Source organism: Canis aureus, chromosome 2, assembly GCF_053574225.1.
Source record: "Canis aureus isolate CA01 chromosome 2, VMU_Caureus_v.1.0, whole genome shotgun sequence".
Classification (NCBI taxonomy): domain Eukaryota; kingdom Metazoa; phylum Chordata; class Mammalia; order Carnivora; family Canidae; genus Canis; species Canis aureus.
Window position 1 is genome coordinate 58,190,268 of NC_135612.1, and position 20,946 is coordinate 58,211,213.

At 41.3% G+C, this 20,946-nt stretch overlaps 1 protein-coding gene across 9 annotated transcripts in view; it reads right to left on the reverse strand.

Moving 5' to 3' along the window:
• The window catches only part of ZFAND6 (zinc finger AN1-type containing 6), a 64,327-nt gene that overhangs the window by 11,783 nt on the left and 31,598 nt on the right, over window positions 1-20,946 (reverse strand). For 7 of the 9 annotated variants that reach the window (XM_077874392.1, XM_077874441.1, XM_077874413.1 and 4 more), the window contains 3 exons: window positions 3,303-3,473; window positions 2,042-2,150; window positions 1,089-1,189 (listed from right to left, as the gene is read on the reverse strand). In XM_077874392.1, coding sequence (XP_077730518.1) covers window positions 1,089-1,189; window positions 2,042-2,150; window positions 3,303-3,456 — 364 coding nt within the window. In that variant the 5' untranslated portion in view covers window positions 3,457-3,473. Of the gene's footprint in view, window positions 1-1,088; window positions 1,190-2,041; window positions 2,151-3,302; window positions 3,474-10,110; window positions 10,243-20,946 lie in introns of those variants that run through there. The other 2 variants (XM_077874403.1, XM_077874366.1) reach the window with 2 other exon arrangements.

Consider the following 20,946-nt stretch of genomic DNA (forward strand, 5'->3'; position numbering starts at 1 on the left):
TTCTTGCTATAACAACATCTATGAATAGGCAAATTATGCTAATCATTTGCTGGGCATAAACTCAGAGCAAAGGAACCAGCCAGCTCAGCCACATTTAAACTTCAGCAAACTTCTCTGTCACTACCACATGAACACTATGTTTGATGGAAGTTCTCACTGGTCTGGCATCTTCTCTAAATCATGCCGCAGGCTCAGCCATGGGCTTACCTTTCCCAAGTGTCCTCCTTCAGTGAGCCATTGTCTCCACACATACATGCACTATCTACCAGCCTCCACAATGTCTATCATCTTTGCCTATCCAGAAAACCTTCATACACATTTTAAAACCCTTCTACATCATTCTAATCCACGTAATGGGGATATAAAGAGTGTGGGCAAGAACTAGAGGCACCGTGCTGTGAAAATGGGAAACTGAACGTGATGGCTATGCTCATGGCCACAGATACTGAGAGACGGGCGACCACCAGTCAAGTCAAACAGTCTCTCTGACAATCTGAGTCAAAAAACAAGAGATTTGGGCTCCTGGGTGGCTCAATGGTTGAGCATCTGCCTTCGGCTCAGGGCATGTTCCTGCGATCCGAGGACTGAGTCCCACACTGGGCTCCCCACAAGGAACCTGCTTCTCGCTCTGCCTACGTCTCTGCCTTTCTCTTTGTGTCGCTCATGAATAAATAAAATCTTTAAAAAACAAAACAAAAACAAAACAAAACAAAAGAACCCAAGAGATTCCTCTTAGGCCGCAGCTATAGTTGCTTGCAGGGGAAATAATACTTAGGTTAAATTGGTAAAAATAACAGTAAAAGAGAACAGTATATTGTAATACCACTACTCATTCACTTATAGTTCTCAAACTAAATACATTTACAATTTTCTACATTTACGTTGATGACATAATTATAGATCAGTGGGAAATGGCTCCCAACACTTCAATTAAATACTTGAGATATAAAATATTCTGCTCATAATAATAAATGTAAAAATATATTTTAGGCAGTCAATTAAAAAAAAATATGCACCTAGGTTACTGCCTGGCCTGTAATCCTCAACTGTTAAATGAACGACAAAAGTATGCTAGCTCATATGCAAACCTTGCAGGTCTTCTGTTTCAGGTACTGCTTTGTCCACAGATGTACTGTCCACTTGGGAAGATGCTACAGATTCTGATAAAAGTGACTGATTTGATACAGGGCTAGAAAAGCAAAAATATGTAGATTTGAAAAATGATCTCATGTAGGAGCAGTAATTAAAGTGATGTAATAAGTACAAGTTCAACATATCTAAGTACATCATTACAAGAGAGAACACAGAGATACTGTTTTCTAACCTCTGCATGAACCACAGGCCATGAACTCAGAGACCAGTTTGGACCAGAAATTCATGGCTTTTAAAAATAATAGTGAGTGGTCTCTGTGCATGAATTCAGCACATGAACACCAGTGCAGTCACGCCTGGTACAGAGTCAGGAGCCCGGGTATAATACTGTAAAGTATGTGCTGATGCAGCAGAACTAGGCATCTCCCATCACAAACTGGGGAAAGAAACTATCGACTAGAAATGTCATCCTTGTCTCCTAATGGCAGACTGCAGGCGAATCAAGTACTTCTGCGTTTTCAGGCTTCTATCTGGCGGGACTTCACAGTGAGAATGGAAAGCTCTGGCATGGCCTGAATTGGGGGCGCCATGCCAGGGAGGGAGCGGAGAGTCATAGGCAGGGCCCCTGCAGGGACAGGACATGGTTAGGAGAAGCCAGTCTGAATTCAGAAGGACTTCAGGGCTGGGACATGTTACTGGGAGAAATAAAGGAAAGGCCGTCTCAAAAGAAATGGGAACTTAAAGACACCTTCCCAACTGCTTCCCAATGCAAACACAACAAGAAGCCTCTTCTAACAGGTCAGTTGGTCAGTAATGAGATAGACATAGCTTTGGGCAGGTTAACCCTAAAGGGACTGGATCCAGTTTTTCTCACAGCCCTGATCAAATAGAGAACATGTGCTTTATTCTTCACTAGCTTCACAAGCAGCACTCAGAGCCCACATCTTACCTTGGCTGCACAGATGCAGACGTGGAGTCTAGTGGTAACTGAGCATCCGCGACACTGCCGTCTGTGCACTGGACGGGTAAAGATTCAGACAGAGTACTGACAGAAGCTGCTGCAACAGAAGCACATTTTGCATTAGGGACATTGTGCTCTGGGAATCCCAACACCTGATCTAAACAGAGAATACCTATCTGTGCAACAGAGTGGGCCAATCCTGTTTTACTAACATCTATCATATGCTGGTTCATTACTTTTAGTAAGAATTTTCAGTAATTTCCCAATGGAAAAAAGGTCATTTAAACCAAGAAAGAAATCATATACAAACTGTATATATTAACGAACTGAACTCCTCTTTCTCAGGACTGTGTGTTACTCACACACATCTTGCAAGTCCTAGTACACAAATGAGGTATTTAAAAGATGGAGTAGTTAAGGCAAACCTAAGTTCGGAATTGAAATCTGTGCTAGCAATTTTAGCTATATTCCTTGTTCTTCATAAGGCAAAATATGTAGATGATTTAATTTTAAAAAACAATTTATATTCATTTGATCTTAGCTTTGAGAAAATTTGGAGAAATTTTGATTAAATGGCTCTAGCTTTTGGCTTGAACACGAAGCAATGATGAGAAAGACCCCATGCAGAATCTTACACAAACTAGGTAACAGCCTTCACTGCCCGCTACACCTCTGCAAAGCTCACACTCAGAATCCTTCTGATTGTTCCGATACAACCACTGACTGACCTAAGAAACTCACCTCCGCAACCCCAGAATCCTCAGATACACAGTATGCACCCAGAATTAAGGTGAGCAGGCGATGAACACCCCTTACTCCCAGTCACACTGCTACACCTCTCCCCGCTTACGGCATATGGCTTTCTCTGAAGTCAGCTGTGGCCACCTGTAACCTACTCTTCTACAGCTATCTTGACTTTGAAGTCATCAATAAAATAACCAAGGTCTTCATAACCCACCCTCCCTTACACCTGACTTTACCCAGACACCTACATATACTCAGAGTATGCCTGTACTTTCATAAGATAACAGTTCTATAGCACAGCAAATAAGGCTGTGGAATGCATTTGGACTGGTTATTTTCAATGGGTAAGGACACCATTGATAATGATGATGTGGAAGGAGGAACTTTCTGATATGAATGCAGTAATATGTGCACAATGTGAGAGCATAAAAACGTATCCAGTGCATTATGCTACCTGAATCTATCTCAATGATGAATACTGCTGGGTTTTGACAGAATTACTTACCAGGTGGGCTTATTCTACCATTACTACTATTCTGTCTTTGAAGATGTTCTTTATAGCATACTGAACACATGCCATTTGTACGAGGGTTTCCATAAAATCCGCAGCCAGTGGAACAAAGCATAGGCACTTGGCTGTGATTAGTTTCTTGAGCCATGTTCCTCTGTTGCACACCTGAAATTTACACAGAATTAGTAAAGAACTCAGACACACAGCAGTCATGCATTATCCAAATTTGCTTTATATAATTTTTAAAAACCCACATACACTTCTGCTCTATCTAAAATCACTCATTCTATATACACCTGTCTTAAAACCTAGGGCTAAGATAGAGAGAAAAACTAAAGACCAAAAGATACAAACTGAGCTTGTATTTCCCACCTTCTCTACACAAGGTTTGTACTGGCTTAGAAAATGTAAACAACTCTAGGGAGGTCTGTTCTGAAGACTCCCTACCACCAGAGCCCTAAGGAAAATTCCTTGAGGCTAGTTCAGTTTGGACTTCTAATAATAATACATTATACGTTTTATTATATGTTATACTATTAATTTCTAAGTACTGACACTTATGCTCAAAGTTCATGTTTTACTTGTATAATATTTTTCTGTTTAAAAAGCATTTTACAGTATACCAATACTGGTGAAGATAGGAAGAAATGGGCAGAATGCAAGGGAAATGAGAAACTGGCTCAATCCTTCTGGCAAAAAATTTAGCAATTCACCTTAAGAGCCTTACAAAACTGCCCTCAGAACCAGTCACTCTCCCACAGGTCTCCAACGGAATAACTAGAGTACAATCAGAAAAAAAGACCAAAATACCTAACAGATGTGCTCCACAGCACTATTTATAATGTTGGTAAATTTAAAATAAATGCCCAACATGAGGAGAATGGATTTGTTTCAAGTTATAGATTATTAAAACATTTTAGAAGACTTTTTTGGTAGAAGAGAGTGCTGGTAACAAAAGACACAACATGAAATGTATATATGATGTGTTGTCAATTAGGACAAAAAGAGAATCTACAACCATCGCGAAGGACAGGAAAGAATGTGTCTGAGGACAGCAAAGCTAGTAATGCTGAATTATCCTTTTTCTGAACTTTTGAAATCCTTTTAAATGAAGGTACAATGTGCCTGATTGGGAATGAAATATTTACTGAAGTGCTTAAGATGAAAGAACTGCTGTGACACAGGACCTGTCTGGTCATCAATCACAACAGATGGAAGAACCCCATGTGCTGTTTCTCCCATAGAGCGAGTGATCCTTTGGCATAAATAACATGACAGAAGGTAATATCAGACTATTTAAAACAACAACAACAAACAAACCCCAAATCCTCCCAAATGCAATGAAGGTTACTCCAAAATGGGTGTATGTGTATTTAAAGACAAGTCTAAAAAAAAATAATAATAATAAAAAAAAATAAAGACAAGTCTATAAAAGATCCTGAGGGGTAAGAATCACCAGAGGAAGACAAAGGTTTTGCCACTAAAGTTGCCCTGAATCAAATCAACAATGAAGGAAAGCATTCAATGTTTATCTTGGACAGATTTTTTCTTTACCTGAATTATTTGAAAAGACTGTTGGGTGAGGGGTATACTTAACACAAATTTCAGAACCAAGGGCTGTAATACATTTGACAGGATTACAAAACAAAGCAGCAAATTTTGCATTTGCCTTTACAAAGAACCGCCCTAAAACCAATGAGAATATTTAAACCTTTAGCCTGGGAATAATTTGGGATTTGGACAAACCTCTTTCTTACTCCATCATGGCAAATTGCTTCAGAATCCAATCTTGGCTGCTCTGCTCCCTATATGGACTACTTTGGTAGTTCTATATAAATATACATGTAAATGAAAAAAACAAACAAAACACCAAAAACAAAGATGGGATAGAAAAACGAATAAACACTCTGTGGGGATTTGTGGCCTCTGTTCTGGGGGTAAAATGTCTATGAGTGCTGTTGGGTTATCAGGGTAACTGCTCAGGGTCATGCATGTAGCTTACAACTTGTTGGAGTCAATCCAGGCAGACTGGCTCAAAGGTCTTGCTCTCAATCAGTGGTTCTCAAAGTGTGCTTCCGTGAACCCCTAGGGAGGTCAGAACTGTTTCCATTACCAGCTGTCTGTTCTTTTCCACTGTGCTGCCATGTGCACTCGTGGTGCACAAGCAATGATGGATCGATGACAGGAACCCTATTAAGGAGCCAAATCAGGAAAGTGCCCCAATACTAGCTATATCCCCCCTCGCCACATTTTCACAGCAACAGACTAACTTTATTAAATCTTGAGCCTGAACATACGTCTTGTAAATATTTTGGGTGACAAACTGGAAAGTGTACAGACTGTTCCTGCTGCATACAGAAGTGTGAAGACAGAGGGAAGGAGAGATACTGGCCCAAATGCTCAAGCTGCCCAAGGCACCTTTTTCATGGAAGACGTTTTTTATTTCAAGAACTGGCTCTGTTTATTTAAACCTGAGTATACAGCTGACATTTTCTCATAAATGAACAAAGTGAGCCTGTCACTTCAAGAAAAATAACAGTATTCATTGCCAAGGACCACATTTAAAAAAAAAAAAAAGCTTGACAAGTATCTCTTATTTTTAGAGTTTCTGATAAGATCAGTAGTGATATTAATGACATGTGAGTAGTTGGTATGGTATTAACATCTGGAGGATCCGGGTAAGTCAGAGAAGCAGTATTTTCCAGTGATCATGTATGATGGCACAAAATGATTCATGAACAAAAGATCCATTCAAATTGGAAGACCAAGGAATTTTAAAGTAAGGGGACAGAAAATTTTTACATATAGTTTGAGATGCTAGACTGCAATTAACCCTTTAAAGAAACTACAAATTGCCTAATTTTGGTATAATATCAAAGAAAGGCAACCTCTGTTATCTGAAAAGGTTATTAAAAACATCCTTTCTTTTTCAATGACGTATCCTGTATGATATCAGTTTTTATTTATAACACTGTAACAGATAAAATGCAGAGCCAACTATGAGAATCTTACTATTTGCACAAATGCCTAACAATGGCACTTTTCTCACTAAACTTTTTCGGTGGTGATGGTGGGGATGAGGGAAGGGATGGTTACTTCTGACAAAAAAAAAAAAATTTTTTTTCTTTAAAGATTTTACTTATTTATCCATGAGAGACAGAGAGAGAGAGAGACAGAGAGAGAGAGAGAGGCAGAGATACAGGCAGAGAGACAAGCAGGCTCCATGCAGGGAGCCCGATGTGGGACTGGATCCCAGGACTCCAGGATCACGTCCTGGGCTGAAGGCAGATGCTTAACCACCAAACCGCCCAGGCATCCTTGACAAAATATTTTTTAATATTATTATTTTGTAATTTTTTTCAGCCTTATTTTGTAAGAAGATAAGTATCGTTAAATATGACACACATAAACCAAAGTTCTTCAGGGTACTCAGTAATTTTAAGAGAATATGAAAGTCTTGAAATGAAAACCTTTGAGAATCCACTGCTGTAAACTATGCATCCCCAGTGTAGACAGTATCAACTTAAGGGCACAAAACCCAACTCTTTGGGGGAAGGAAGCACATAAGAAACCTTACTCTGTATGTATATATGGAATACATAAATAGAGATATAGTATATCTGTGGATTAAAATTTTATGGAGGTGGGAAGCTAAGTTGGAAAAAACTTTAAAAAGGCTTTTTGTCAGAGAGGAAAAAAAAAGATTGAAAAACATTGTTCTAAACCACAATTATCCTGTGTTGCCTATTAATGACATTATAATGGTATTTATAAGGTGAGAATTAAAAGACTTTCTCTCCAGGGGATCCCTGGGTGGCTCAATGATTTAGCGCCTGCCTTTGGCCCAGGGTGCGATCCTGGGGTTTCCGGATCGAGTCCCGCATCGGGCTCCGGGCATGGAGCCTGCATCTCCCTCTGCTGTGTCTCTCTGCCTCTCTCTATCATGAATAAATAAATAAAATCTTTAAAAAGACTTTCTCCAGTGGCACAGATAAACCTTTCAGCATCTGGCCGGCAATCATAAGCACCCAGAGAAGAGAAATATTCTATTTCTTTGAAAACTTAATAGTCACAGATTAGAATACGACCACCAAGCTTTCATTCATATTACCTGCTTCTGAATAAATTTTAAAAACATGTAGCACTAGTGATTTCCCCAAGCCAAACTGCCCTGCACAGCAGCAATTTAACAATGATTTTCATAAGTTGAGCTTTCTTATTTATTTTTTTTTGGTGAGCTTTCTTATTAAAAAAAACTATCATCTTGGCAGGTAAAAAGCACAAAGGATTTTGTAGGCTATTTAAAAAGAAAAAAAGACATTTATTCATCTTTAGGCCACAAAATATACCTTTCCGTGAAGACTCACAAAGAGAACCACCACCATAAAAGGGTAGTTTAGTTTATCCCAATGTGCAGTGGCAAAGATGGCACAGTTGTGGAGAAACTGGAAATCTTGCCTTCCTCTGTTCCACCTTCTTGGCAGGGAAGGACTCTGCGGGCCACCAGACTGGCACTCAGGAGGGAGGGAGGCAGGGAAGGACTCTGCAGGCCATCAGACTGGCACTCAGGAGGGAAGAGCGTAAGGGAATGAGAATGCAGAACAATCCCTTAGCTACCATTTTGAGGGATTATAAAGCAGCAAAGTCAAGGAGGTAAAGAACGGGATTATCAGGCATAAACAGAAAAGTTCACTAGCATGGTATAATTTAAAAACAAATGTCTATGCATTGCAGAAAATTCAGAAAATGTGGTTTCTGACTCTTACTATTTGTAATCAAAACCACAGCCAAGTCTGCTCTCTTCCCTGAAATGGTACTGAGCAGGTACTAGAACTGACTGTGGGCCAAGAACCATGTCTTCTGTTTTATTTAGCTCTAGAACCCTGTGCTGTTTTAAAAATTAGGAACTGATATTCAAAGAGATTTAAGAACTTGCCCAAGGCCACATATCTAGGAAGCAGCTGTCTTTGGTCAGTGTCTTTTCCTTTATCTCCTAAAACACAAGAGAATGACTTTCAAAGTCCAACCTGCTCCTGCTAAACCTGTGATTTTGTGAGCAATCCACGAATTCTTATGCTTTTCATTGAAAGATAATTTAAATTTTCACTCATTTATTCGACCTTAAGATATTATGAGCTTTAATAAGGTTAACCAAGCTCTGAAGAAAATTTGTTTTTCAAATCTTTTTACCTAAGAAATTCTTGTTGGCATTAAAAAACTCAAGATCAAATATTTTAAGACTGCAAAGAAAATTCATTACCAATTATTAAAATTCTTTTTTTTTAATTTTTAAATTTTTTTTCAATTATTAAAATTCTGATAAAAGAACAGCAATGAGTGGATGTAACACAGACCTCATTATTAACTGCAAATACATGTCAATTGAACTTCCTTTCCTGTTTTGTGCCTTAGAGTTTGAGTCACCAGATTCCGATCATTTTGAAATGTCCCATGCTCCTTTCTTTTCCGTTCCAAATTCTGATGCTCATCACTTCACCGCTGAGTTAACAGATTTTTCTGTTTTACTCCCCCTCCTCCCAACCCATTTATTGACATTCTCCTAAAACACCCAGTTCCCATCACATTACTTCTGTCTTAGTTACTGTAGAGCTGCTCCAGGAAGGAGCACTAGACCTAGCACGTATGTCGTAGATCATTTACTCCAACCAACCCAGTTTCCCTAGAAAGGAGGCTGCATGAGATGAGGATGGGTGTGGGGTCAGGCTGGCATCGGTTTGATGCTCTGCTCCACCGTGTTTGTCACCTGTCATAGCCTGGACATGTTACCAAACTTCTCCAAGTGTCAACTCCCCAGGAGGTCGCATCCAGCATGTCTCACCAGACTACAGATAATGTTGACAGGAAGACAGGAAGCACAGATAGTGCCTGGCTCTTCCTCTGCGTCTCCTGGAAGCACAGTCAGCCCCCATCTGCTGGACACAAGCTCCAGCTCTATCACACTGCTCCTCTCTTGGTGGATAAGGTCTGCTTCTGTACTCTGCCTACAACAATCTTGATCTCAGGAATCAGTTCAAACATTTTTCTTTTGGGTCCACTTTTGCCCACCACAATCCTCCTCTGCTCTTTCTCCCCAAAGCAGCACTCATCCCTCTGTGGCACTTCGGCTGGCCATCACTCAGGTGCTTTCAGCAGACAATTTCCCAACTAAACTCCTAAGTGTCTTCTTCAAACCCACTTCATGTCTAGAATGAATTCCACAGAATATTTTCTTGAGTAAAGACATTTCATTATTGTTAGAAGTATTCACGTCAGGCAAAAATGGTTGTTTTTCCAAGGAAAAGGGGAGAAAACATGAATCAAATGCTTTCACACCTAGTTGTCATAATTTATATAATGAAGCTGTCCTTCAGCAAGAACGACCATCAGTCCCCAGCCAGCTGTAAAATACACAGATATTTCTTTTCATTGTTTTTCTCCCTCCTCCGGAAAAAAACAGGTTGGAAATATAATTTGTAAAGGTGCATTCTTCCAGTTTCCCCCTACCCTCCTGCTTTTTTAATCACTGGATATCACTGGGAACTAATTATCTTTGCAATTACATCAAATGGAGATCCCAGAAGAGAATCCTGGCATAGCTGGGATGACTATTTCCTGAGGCATACAGTAATTCCCCATAGCATTATGAGCATGTGGATCTACCAGCTATCACATGGGCCGTATACCTATGTTCTGGGGGTCAAGAACCTTTGCAGAGATGACCAAAAAAACTGGGAAAGTTCATAAAGCAAATAGATCAGAAAGTATGACTTGATATAAACTACCTGGGATGAAAGCTACTCACTCTGATAAAAGTATAAAAGTATAGGGACTCTGGATTGGGGTTCCTACTGCACGGAGGATGCTCTGTAGTCGTGTCTGTGTACAGCAGTTCCCCACGCCCTAGGTCAGGCTGTCTTTCCTGCTGTTGCTTGGGCTGAAAAACACAAAGGTGCCGTCTGGCTCATGTGAGGGTAGCATCACTGGAGGAACTCTATATTCATTCTTTCCCAGCAAATAATTAACTCTTTGTTTCCAACAAAGTAGCTTATAAGGCATTCATTGTTTACATTCTGCCCAACAATGTTTAAATCAAGGGTTGTCAAACTTTTCTGTACGTGACCAGACAGTAAATATTTTAGGCTTCATAAGCCATACTGTTGCTTTTACAACCGTTCAACTCTGCTGTGTCCTGCAAAAGCAGCTAAGGACAGTTCTAAACCAACGAGCATGGCTGTATTTCAAAAATACTATGTTTATGGCCACAAAATTTGAATTTCAACAGCATTTTCACACCACAAAATGTTACTCTTCTAATTTTTTCCCTAACCACTTAAAAACATAAAAGCCATTCTTAGCTGAACAAAAATAGGTGACAAGCCCAAAGTTTGTAAACTCTCCATTTTCTATTAAATGAGCAGGTGACTTTATTTAAGATTGTATTCATTTATTTGAGGTTCCTGATGCAGGGGTTGATCCCAGGACCCTGAGATCATGACCTGAGCCAAAGGCAGGTGCTTTACCAATTGGGCACCCAGGTGCCCCAAGGAGGTGACTTTAGTGTAAGCATCGCCACAGATGAGGCAGGGAGGCCTGGCAGACATGGGACTCCAGCAGAGGCACTCAACTGTGGGATTCTCTAATCCAAACGGAACATAAACGTTAAGTATCATTTGCTCTTGCTAAAGTCTCATCTCTTAATTTAGTATATGTTTACCACCCAGGAAGGGAAAGAACAAGAAAAGGCAATCTCTCATCCACACCTGTATCCTCAGGTTTATACAGAAGTGCAGTGACAATGTGAAAAGTGGCAGAAATATTCTTGGTACAAACCCACCTCTGCATTGCATGCCATCTTCTCCTTAACAAGGCTAAAGTATCTCAATAATTACAAAATCACCCAGTAGCTGCACCTGGAAGATACCTGTACTCCTGAAATAGATAGTTCTGGTCTGCCTAGCATGTTCTTTCCTTCAGGTAACAGAACCTCTTTCCTGTGGCAAAAGCATTCCATTTGTATGCAGTAGGCCTAGCCACCGCTCCCTGGGCCCGGACCATCTCACAGGTGGGCAGTGTCTCAAGCTGAGCCAGTCAGTCCTCCCTGGATTTTACTGGTGCTGCTGGGGAAGAGGCCAACGACAGACACCTGGGTGTAGCTGGGGCCCTCTTTGCCACAACTGACAGTCTCCACATGACAATTAAAAATAGGGTAAGCAAAGCCAAAATGGGAAGAGAGGTAGAGAGGGAGGAGAGCGCCAAGATCCAACAGGGTCTGAACTCCAGCATCCACCTTGCTGAGGGCATCTCTAACTCTCTGATTTCCCAGTTATGGGAGACAAATCCTGCTTCTGCTTTAGTTCCATTTGGGCTGCTTTCACTTGCAATTAATTCAAGTCCCTAGGGAAGTACAAAATGTTGCCCTACAAAACTCTTCCAACTTAAGGGAATAATCAATGATATAAAAATGAAGGTAGTATTCCATTAGTCCAAGGGAGAGGAGAGGGAGAGGAGGGAGAGAGGGAGAGGGGGAGAGAAGGGAGAGGAGGGAGAGGAGGGAGAGGAGGGAGAGGGGGAGAGGGGGAGAGGGGGAGAGGGGGAGAGGGGGAGAGGGGGAGAGGGGGAGAGGGGGAGAGGGGGAGGGAGAAAGAAAAGAAAAGAAAGAAAAGAAAGAAAGAAAGGAAAAAAAGAAAAGAAAGGAAAGAAAAGGAAAGAAAAAAGAAAGAAAGAAAGAAAAGAAAGAAAAAGAAAAAGAAAAGAAAGAGAAATCAATACAATTCCCACTACTTATCGTTCTTTTCACCCAGAAAAACATACTGGAGGGGCGAGGGCTGGGGGATGACAGGAAGGAGGGCATGTGATGGAATGAGCACTGGCTGTTGTACACAACTGATGAATCATTGAACTCTACGTCTGAAACTCATGATACAGTATATGTTAATTGAATTTAAAGAAAATTAAAAAAAACGTAAAGAAAAAAACGTAAGCGTAAAGCTTAAATGCTTGCGAACTGAACACTGAAACTGGCGCCCCCATAAGAACTGAACATCACCAGTAAGCTCCAAAAGCTTCCTCACACCTCTCCCAGGTATACCCTTTCTCTGAAGTCACTGTGGGGTTCAAAAACCCCTAGAGTAGCTTCTGCTCTTCCATTTTTATAAATGGAAATATACAGTGTATACACAGTGTCTGGCTGCTCTTACACTGTTTCTGAGATTCAATGTTGCTAACGTGTCTAACTGTAGCGCATTCATTCTTACTGCTATCTAGAGTATTTGTACAAATAAACCGTGATTCATTCTAATGTTGACAGGGGCTGGGGACATTTCAGTTTAGGAGTATGACAAATACTGTGGTTTTGAACATGACCGTGTCTTTTGATTAACACACACATTTCTCCTGAGAGTGTGTGTGTATAAATATATAGGAGTGGAAATGCTGGTCACAGGACACACACATATCCCCTGCCTTTCCAAGGTTTGTGTCCTGTTGCTTCAATTTAAGAAAGATCTACATTTAGTACCTATTTTGAGAAATTCGAAGATTATTTTAGCTTTTATGAGAAGAGGCACCAAGCAGAAACAGCGTTCACTACAAGTTTACAGACAGTGCGCTCCCCCCAGCCACGCTCAGCACCTCAGCATCCAGCTACCACAGCTTGTAACTGCATCTGTGAGCATCTGGGCTTCATCTTGGTTTATGGTGTATGCGTGTTAGCAATGTGTCCTGACATATTTCTGGGTCTGGGAACACTCAAAGAATCTTCCATATAAATTAATGATAAAGGCTTCTTCACTGTAGCCTATTCATCTTCCAGGTTTCACAGGCATGCTCTACTGCATGTATGTTCATCCTTGGCAGGTGCTACCAGTTTCCCAAAGCAGTCATACAATTCTACTGGTAACGAAAGAATATCTCCTGGTAACAAAAGAGCATTCCAGTTACTCCCCATTTTACCAGTATGTGGCACAGTGTGCTGCACAGGGCTGAGTAGTGGCCCCAGACTTGTCTATGTCCTATCCCCTGGAACCTGTGAACATTACCTTCTAAGAGGGGGAGCTTGCCCTGGATTTCCTTGGTGGGCCTGAACTGCAAGAGGCGGAAGGAGTTCTGAGACACATAGAGAAGGGGGTGCAGAGACAGAGGTAGAGCCTGGAGTGATGTGGCCAGGAGCCAGGGGACGCCTGCAGCCAGAATCTGGAAACAAGGAAAGCATTCTCTCCAGAAGCTTCTCCGCAGGGAGCATGGCACTGCCAACACCTGATCTTGAACCATGGGACTTCAGAACTGTGGGAGAAGAAACCTTTGCCTCCGGTTTGAGGTAAACTGTCACAGCAGACCTGAGAACCAATGCATGTGTCTTTCCATTTTAAGTGTTCTCATAGGTGTAGTAATGTCTCAGCTGTCTCAGGCTTCCTACTATTGCGAAGACTAAGGCAGCCGAACACACCTCCATGTGCTGACTGGCCAGCTGGGGGTCCTCTAGTGTGAAGTGCCTGTTTAAGGTTTTCGTGCATCCTGAACCTGTTGGATTGATAGATTAACAATACTGATAAACTTTTCTTGTATGTTGATACCCAGTGATTTACTAAGTCTGTGCTTTACTCCTTGGTCATAAACATGTCCTCTCCTCCATTTTAGAACCTCACCTCTCACATTGCAGTCTGCAATCCATCCAGGGTTGGGTTTTTTGTTTTTTGTTTTTTAAATAAGGTATGGGTAGAGATTCAGATTCATGTGTTTCTGCACATGGCTACCTAATTACTCTAAAGCCATTATTAAAGAGACTGCCCTTCCCAGTGGCACTACAGCCTCATCTCTGTCCACGCACTGGGCACCATGTACATACAAAGCCTCTCACAGAGACTCACTCTAGCAGTCCACTTGACTGTCTATCCTGTTCTGAACTACTATAGATTTTGGATATCTGGTATTAGTTCAGGTTCAAACATCTACTATCAGTTTTATTCTTCCTCAAGATTGTGCTGCTTCTTTATGGCTCTTTGCATTTCTATACAAATTTTAGAGTTGGTTTGTCAATTTCTATTAAAAAAAACAAAAAAGACCCAATAGGATTATGTTCAATCTCCAGATGTACAAACACAGAATAAGCCTCAATTTACTTAGGTCTCCTTTAAATGTCCAACGTGTTACAGTGTTCATGAAGAGGACTTGTATTACCTTGTTAGACGTTCCTAGGTATGGGATTTGTTAACATTGACTCTAAGTGGTATATTCTAAAAACCTCATTTTCTACTTGTTTGCCAGCCAGTTCCCAAGTGGCCCCAGGGATCCTCAGGCCACTGGTAATCAGGCCCCCCTTAGCCCTCTCCCACACTGTATCAGTGTTGATCCAGAATACCATGTAAGCAATGCTGTACCCCTTCTGACCTAGCCATGAAAGATGCTGTGGCTACTGCCTTGCTCTCTCTCTCCCTCTTGATCATCCATTGGGAAGGCCTCTGGCCAAGAGTTATGTGAGTGAACTCAGGAGCCCATCCTTCAGCCCTGTTCAGTTTCCAGAGGACTGCAACCTCACGGGAGAGACCCTGAGCCAGAACCACGCAGCTCAACTCCCTCCATATTCCTGACAGAAATTATGTGAGATCATCAATTGTTTAAGTTTTGAGGTACTCTGTTATACAGCAATTGATAACATTAGTTGCTAGTACAGAAGTCCCCTTGCTTCTGTTCTTGTCCTCCTATAGTCTATTTTCAATACCAGCCGTGATCATGTTAAGATCCAGAGCACATCACACCACTAGCTTGCTCAAAATCCTCCAAAGGCTTTCCAGTTACCAAGAGTAAAAGTCAAATTCCTTACCATGACAGAGGCTCCTCATCATTGGCTCCCCAACTCCCTGACAATACATACCTCCAGGCAAGCCAGGTCTGCCTTCGTCTTGAGGACTTTGTACTTCTACCGTCCACCCCCCAGACATCCTCATAAGCAGGTTCCCTCACCTCCCTCAGGCCTTTAATCGCATGTCACCCTTTCGGGGAGAATGTCCCGTTACCACTCTATTTAAAATTACCCCCAGCATCATTAGCCTTTCCAGCTTTATTATTCTTCAATGTCCTTAATTTCAATCTTAATTTACTATTAAGTCACATTTATTTTGTCTGTCTTTCCCCTACTAAAATGGTATCTCAGTAACAGCAGGGAATTCGTCCATTTTGTTCAGTGCTGCTTAAAATAATGCTTGGCACATGGTAGGCATTCAGTATTTGCAGAATGCATGCACAAACGAAGTAGCCCTGCCACTTTGCCAGCACACAACCTGGAATGCTCAAATATTTACTGCAAGGCAAGAAACTGGAATAGACTCTTCTTTAAAAAAACTGAACTTGCTGTTTGACAAGAGATCCAGGTCTGCCAGCAGGGTACACTACTTTGGTTAGGTAGTGTATGCACTGAACAAAGATGGTTAGCTTCATGCTCCAATGCTCCAAGCCCATGGATGTCTTTTCCAATTCAGCCCGCTGAGGGAGGGCTTCACTAGGAGGTTCGAACACTATATGTAGTAATTTTATCATTAAACCTAAGATGCAATTTTAGGTTCTCAAACTGACCTAGGTTCCACATTGTATACCTTAAAGAATCAAGACACAGTTACTATCTGCACAAGGCAACTGAATCTCCTTCTCTGCAAAAAGTGAGGGGGACGGGGAGGGACCCTCTCCTATTTCCCACTGGGTTCCACATTTATGGGTTTTCATTCACTCTTTTTCTCAAAAAGATTAACACAAAATACGATTTTTATATATGCAAGATCCACATGCAAAATCACTTTTTAAAACTCTCTCCTCTTTGACCTTGAAGCTTGTAATTCAATCATGCAGACTGTGCCTCATTCTCTGCCCCATCACTGTTTCAGGACACTCTTCCCTTAAGGCAAATCTCCAATGCAGCTTCCAGTAGTTGTGAATGAATCTCTCTGATTTCTTCTAATATAGCCAACCTTCACATTAAAATCTCTTCCATTCCCCTGAAACTGTGCAACACTTTTTAGATGAATAACTGGCTTTACTATTTCATGTTCTGTCTCACTGACCTACTCTGACACATTGGCATCCCAGAGCAGAGTCTTCCTCCTGCCTGTTTTCCAGCCACATGTCCCATTAGAGTCACCCCAGGACAGAGCTTGGGCACACAGCCCCTACTCTGCATCTCATCTCTGGGAAAGCCTAGCACTGATACCAGGAAAACAGACAGCAACTTCTAGGAATCAACAGTGTTCTTTAATACAAACTGAAATATGAATGATTAGTGGATAATATGGTCTGTAAGGACTAAGAGTAGACTAGACTAGAAGAGAAAAAAATGTATTAAATACACAAACCAATTACTTGGTTTGTTCAGGGTTTTACCCCAGCGGTGCACCCTAGGGATTGATCAACTTTTTCTAAAAGACCCAAGGCTCTGTGTACTCTGTGACAGGCCATTGGGGCTACTTCACTTTGATAATGAGAAGCCACCACATTATAAAAATGGATGGGCATAGCTGTGTTCTAATACAACTTTTATTTACACAAAGAGGTGGCCAAAAGGTTTTGTTTGGCTAGCAGGCCACAGTGTGCCAATCCCAGTTCTAGACCAAATGCCAGGCACAGAGGAAATTCTCAAATAAATTCTGGATGAACAAATGAATGGTTTCCAAAATGTTTTAGGTGGAATGCTATCAGGAAAGATAGTAAAATTATACAAGAGTGAATCAGTTTCACTTTCTTTTGTCACAGCTCTTTCTACAAGGGTGTCCTGCTTGATAAGCTTATTGTGGTGCCTACTGATCTATCAGGAACTGTAGAACAGTAGGCATGATACAGTTCTGCTCGAGGATCAATAGATGTATAAGGACAGGAATATTAACGTGTGATTTTCATGTATCTGTAGATATCACATCCAACTCCAAAATTACAATAAGCCCTATCAGCCACAAAAACACAAAATGAGGGGCAGCCCAGGTGGCTTAGCGGTTTAGCGCCACCTTTGGCCCAGGGTGTGATCCTGGAGACCCAGGATCGAGTCCCACTTCAGGCTCCCTGCATGGAGCCTGCTTCTCCCTCTGCCTGTGTCTCTGCCTCTCTCTCTGTGTCTCTCATGAATAAATAAATAAAAATCTTAAAAAAAAAAAAAAAAAAACCTCCACAAAATGCTAATAAGCAATACCAAAAACACAGTTTTTGGTACTCTACTTTCATAGAGGTATTTAAAAAAATAGTTGCCCAAAGTAATTGCAAGACATTCCAGAAGCTGATTACTCTTTTTCAGTTAAAATGTAATACCTTGGAGAGAGGGATAACAAATACATTGTGAGAAGAACAACTATGAACCATCACAAACAATCGTATATACATAGGACAACCTGATATGTAGTATGGCAGAGTAGAAAGAACAAAGAATGGACTTAATCTTCAAGTTGGTTCTGACTCTGCCACCTTCAATGTAGATAAATGGTCAGCCTCTGGTTCCTCAGATTATCACTAAATTTTAACATGTCTTTTTTAATTTATAGGACTTTAGGAAATCAATTGAGACCATGATTGTGGAACACTTTATGACCCATAAACAGTAATATAAATCTTCAATTTTGGTGGCTTTTAAGTCAACCCCCTGCAGGCCACTCTGTGAGGGAAAGCTGCACAGTGCCAGGTACTTGGTAGAAGCTGCAGTCATAAAGCCAAGAATCCTCACCTGCCCACAGCAAACCTGAGAGGCACCCTCATCACAGACTGCCCACTAGCAAACCTCTGAGCACATCCTCCCTGACTACTGAAGCCATACGGCCTTCTGGACTAAAAGTGAGAAGGAATGGTTTCTAAATCCTCCTCTCTGAAGTTCATGAAAGGACACACTGGTCATTTTGGGTAACTGCCAGTGAAAAACTCACTAGAGGCCCGGAACAGAAGAAGGTGGGAGTGGCTCTGCATGTAAACCTGCAGGCCACAGGGAACCCAATCCCCTAGAGTAGGAAGGAGGGTTTCTCCAGAACTGTTCACTAATTCCTCACCACCACCACTGTTGATGCACCTCCTGCTGTTCTGAAAAGGAGTTCAGGTGACTTTAAAAGTGCATGCTGTATGACATTAGAAGCAAGCAAAAATGGTTGATGCAGTGAAAAATGGAAGGAAAAGCAAGGAGAGGTCAGGTATGTTGTCAATAAACACATGCCCATAAGGGTGTATTTGTGAAATAGAAGCCATCCATTTGACTCTATTCACCCTAGCAGTTAAGGCAAAGAATATGATCAGCAAAGAGGTAAAATATCCGAAAGAAAAGAAAAATCAATTATCTAGAAGTTCAATTAACTTGACTCAGATGACTTAAGATCATTTCCTCTACAGTTCGTAAGTAGAGCATAACGTGAAAGGGTCAACAGATCTGTCAAATAAAGTACACGTTTCTGGGGGTTGTTGACTTTGTTTACTGATACCACCTTTTAATATAAACAATAATATCATGGCCCAACTTCAGTTAATGGGCAGTGTGCCAGAAGCCAGAGTCACAAAATCTGCAAGCATCTGAGGGTGTGCATGGACTTAGCATATATGCTTAGCATTCCAGTGGTCCTTCATCAGGTTTGTGTCTCACTGTGTGTGCTTCGTTCTACTCAACTACCATGGAGGCAGAGGGCAGGGAGTGGGAGGACAAAGAGGAGATGGCACACGGAAACCTCTCTCCTCTAGTATTTTTACAGATCAGGTTTCTAGAAAAGACTGCATTTAAACAAAGAGGTTTTAATGGCTAGAATACAGAAAATCCACCCTAAGTTTCTGGTTAAGAGCACACAGTGCCCGATGGCAAGCCAACCTGGGCTAGGTTTGGGAGGCTACCACCAACAAATCCAGAGCATCATCAGATCACCAGCCTGGTTAGGTGGCCACTCCACCTCTGGCTTAAGATACTCTGAGTAGGTATCCATAGGTCATCATTCCATCTTATATTCTCCAAACTTTTCCTCTAAATTAAAAAATCAAATCAGAAAGCCACACACTTAGATATGTATTCGTAGGCTCTCACTGAACATGTCAGCCCTTATCACTACGTACGAGGCCCTGTGCTACGTCCTTACATGAAGTACGTCCTTCGGTTCCCACCGTATCCCCATGAGGGAAGCTCCAGAAGCATACCCCCACCACCCACTTTTCAGTTACAGAAATTAAAATTGACACGCCCGATCACTGTCTCCCTGTGAACATCCCCCTTTAATAGATTCTGCACTACTTGCAACTCTTGCTGTTCTGATGGTACCATGGGTAATACTCCAGTTAAGCTAACTAGACCTGGGTGATCACATGACTCAATGAACCAACCTAAAGTCAGATGTGGGGATGGGGAAGAGATAGAATATCAGATACATTAAAAGATACCAAGGCCGCAAACTTCTTGCAATTCTTTTAGGATTTTTCATTCTTTTATCCTTTCTTTAGTTAGAACAGTTATCTGTCCAAATGTGTTCTGCTCCTTGATTATAATCTAGCAAACAGTGAGCTCCTGTAGAACACAGAGCCATGTTTCTACTTCTTGGTATACCCTGAACTCCTGCACTATTTTTAAATACACAGTAAGAGTGATTCTCAGGCTAAAATCCAGACTACTCTGGAGCCTGTAGCAGGATCGTCCAAAAGAGAGAAGATTCCCTTTCAATTAAAACTGCCAACTGATACCTAGCCCTTCCTTAAAGTCTTCAGATTCGTGTACCACCCGTGCCACCACTCTTTCAAAGATGCTTCTGTATCAGAAAGCACTCTGATGAAGCAGCATCCAAACATAAAAAATGGCTTGCTTTAATCCGAGCAGCAGTCAATACAGACAGAATTCAATACCTGGAACACTGCTTGGCCCCCTCAGTGCTCATCCATGCCTTCATTGCAAAAAAGCTGTAATGATTTTTGTATATTGCCTAAAAATCACTTTACCTAAAACCCAGAGAAAATACACCTAACTTTCACCAAGATTTTGAAAGAAATATGGTTTACTTTCCTCTTCCTTTGTAGACTTAAGTCTGATGCAAGAGCCAATCTTTTGTGTTCCGGACAAGTAAAGAGTTGTGTGTCACTGAGAAATGTCACATTTAACAGAACTGCACTACCTAGATCCAAATCCAACTACCTAGAAAATACATGAGCCACACCAGGCTACTGAGAATTTGAAACAGGGCTAGTGTACATAGCTGACAGGGAACAGGAGGGCAGAAGAGTTAAGGATTTCCATCCTACTACTAAGGAAATGCCTCCCATGATACCTACCTCAAAACACCTTAACTTTGTGACTTTCCAAATTCTTAATCCTAAAGCCTTTAAAATCTATTCCTCTGAGGATTTGGAATATACCATTTAGTATTCCTCCTCTTAAAGAAGCAAACCTTTAATAATAACAGTATTTTACAAGTATTGATGACTCACTCAGCCTCACAAGATCCCATATCAGATTGTAATGTCTGCTTTCCAGATTACAGGCACTAAAGCACAGAAAGGCTGAAGTCACTCGTTCAATAAAACATGCTGTGCAAAGGGACATTTGGGACCTGACCTCATACATGGGGCACGCTCCTCATGAGCTTCCTAAATGCCTTCTCATTCACTGATTCTAAAGACTGTCAACTTTGACTTTTCTTCCACCAAGACATTTGTGATGTGAAAG